Source organism: Terrapene carolina, unplaced genomic scaffold, assembly GCF_002925995.2.
Source record: "Terrapene carolina triunguis isolate 2854851 unplaced genomic scaffold, T_m_triunguis-2.0 Scaffold605, whole genome shotgun sequence".
Taxonomy (NCBI): domain Eukaryota; kingdom Metazoa; phylum Chordata; order Testudines; family Emydidae; genus Terrapene; species Terrapene triunguis.
This window is the reverse complement of record NW_020664956.1, coordinates 270020-272111: the sequence shown is the minus strand read 5'-3', so window position 1 is coordinate 272111 and position 2092 is coordinate 270020. Positions and strand designations below refer to the sequence as shown.

The window sequence follows — 2092 nt, the reverse complement described above, 5'->3', positions numbered from 1 at the left end:
TGTGTGCCAACAAGTGAGTGAGAGAGAGAGAGACACACACACACACACACACACACACACTCTCTGGGCTAGTCTACACTGGCAATGTTAAAGCGCTAACGTGGCTTGTGTGGGCGCTAAAAAACCCACCTCCACGAGGGGTGTAGCTACCAGCGCTGGTGCACTATCTACACTGGCCCTCTACAGTTTTGTCACACCCCTGAGCAAGAAAGTTGCAGCGCTGTAAATTGCCAGTGTAGACAAGCCCTGTGTCCCTCTCTTACGACTACAGCGCCCTGGCGGTAGGGCTTTTTATTATGCAGGAGGCAGGCTAGAGGCACAAATGAAGCAGCCTGCCTGAGTTAATTGATCTCATTCTCTGAGGCACAAATGTAGCACCCTGACTGTGTAGTAAAGTTGTTAAAGTTGCTGTTGATGGTTAATTGATCTCATGTTAGTTAACTGTTCTCATTCTCAGTCAATTCCCCCCTGAGCATTAAAACCTGTGAAAGCTTTCAGGCCCCTACATTGCCAGAGTGATGTAAAGGAGTCTTATTATAAATGACAGTTAGGGAATCCTCAGCTAGGAAGATCTATGTGCTTTCTCACTTTTTACCAAGCAGTCAATAAAATGTCAGGTCAATCAGAACCAAGCACTTCCCAAAGTGCCCAGCCAGGTCCAGGGCAATGATTAGCAAAACTGTATGACTTTCATGTGTGAAAGTCTGAGCAATTTAAAATGACATTCTACTCCCCACCCCCCCACCCCCCACTGTTTGGTGTTCTGTAATGTGATTTAAATGAAAATTCAGGATTATAACTGGAATGCAGGATATTGTTACCAAGTGTTTGTAACTTCACTTTCATGTGTTTAGGAAATGCTGAATAGTTGTAACTTTTCTCTGTATTGTAGTTTAAATAAATTACCAAAACAATTGAAACTGGTGTGATTATATTGCATTATTTTGACAAATAAAATATATAGAATTTTGCAGAATTTTGAATTCTTTGGTGCAGAATCCCCCCAGGAGTAATATGGGTCTGCAAGGGAAACTGTCTGGAAGCCAGTATCAAGAGGATCAGTTTGGGATCCTTTGTGGGAATAGAAGAGGGAAAACGAGGCAATAAAAAATAGTTCAGTTCATAGAGGTGAGACCTTTAATTCTCAAATTTCTTTAAAAGTTAAAGGTCTAAGCTTAACATGTGGACACGGTGAAAACAAAGTTAACAGATGACCAAAGGCAAGTAAATATTACTCACGTGCTTTTGCACAGAGAACATTTATAAGTGAACTTGTATTTAATCTCATAGCTGTGGCACTGTGTCACCACTGGCAGCTCTGGATGAACCACAGTTGATTTCTTAGCATAGAATCTCCAAAACTGCCCATGGCCATCACGAATTCCGTTGATTACCCAAGTGGCTGCATGGCAAATCTCATGGATCAATGTGTCTCGAAGCCGGTCTTGGGGAAGGCAAGAGAGAAGACAAATTAAGAACACTGCCATTAAAAAGTCAGGTCTCTCATTCTTCACTGGCTTTATTAGTGTTTGCAAGTACCAGACTGACAGCCCTGAAGACTGTAAAAGATGCCACATGGACAGTACTAGTGCAAGCTTCCCCACACAATGCCACTATTCTGGCCCAAGTCTGAGAAGGTAATTTGGTTTCCATGTCTTTAGTATCTCAGAGGAGACTAATTGTAATGAGTCACTTGTGTTGTGGTCTCTGTTTTTAAAACCACATTAAACACAGGAGCCAGCAAGTAAACGTCAGATGACAAATTTTGATTGCTACTGACTGTGACACAGTAGTCCATTGGTGTTTCACTACTCCGTCAGCAACTCTTGTCAGGCCTGACATACTCACTACATCTAACCCACTGTTGTCATGATATATACCCAAAAGGTGGCATGTAATATATCAATCGAAAGCTAATAGCTCACTGATCATTAATATTCTTACATGGTGTATTACTCTTCGGGGAATTCTGCACCACTGCACAATGCAGAATTTTGCAGAATTCCCTGTTTCCCCCGCAGAATTGGGGCTGCAGAAGTGGTGGCCACCACTAGGGGACACTGGATTCTGCAGAGCCCAGCTTGCAGTGAGC

General features: G+C 42.7%; 1 protein-coding gene across 1 annotated transcript in view; it reads right to left on the bottom strand.

The window, feature by feature from the left end:
- Positions 1-1180: 1180 nt before the first annotated feature.
- Positions 1181-2092, bottom strand: part of GCNA (germ cell nuclear acidic peptidase) — a 34640-nt gene continuing 33728 nt past the window's right edge. The window contains exon 10 of the mRNA XM_026659190.1: positions 1181-1444. Within this exon, the coding sequence (XP_026514975.1) occupies positions 1236-1444 (209 nt within the window). The 3' untranslated portion in view covers positions 1181-1235. The remainder of the gene's footprint in view (positions 1445-2092) is intronic.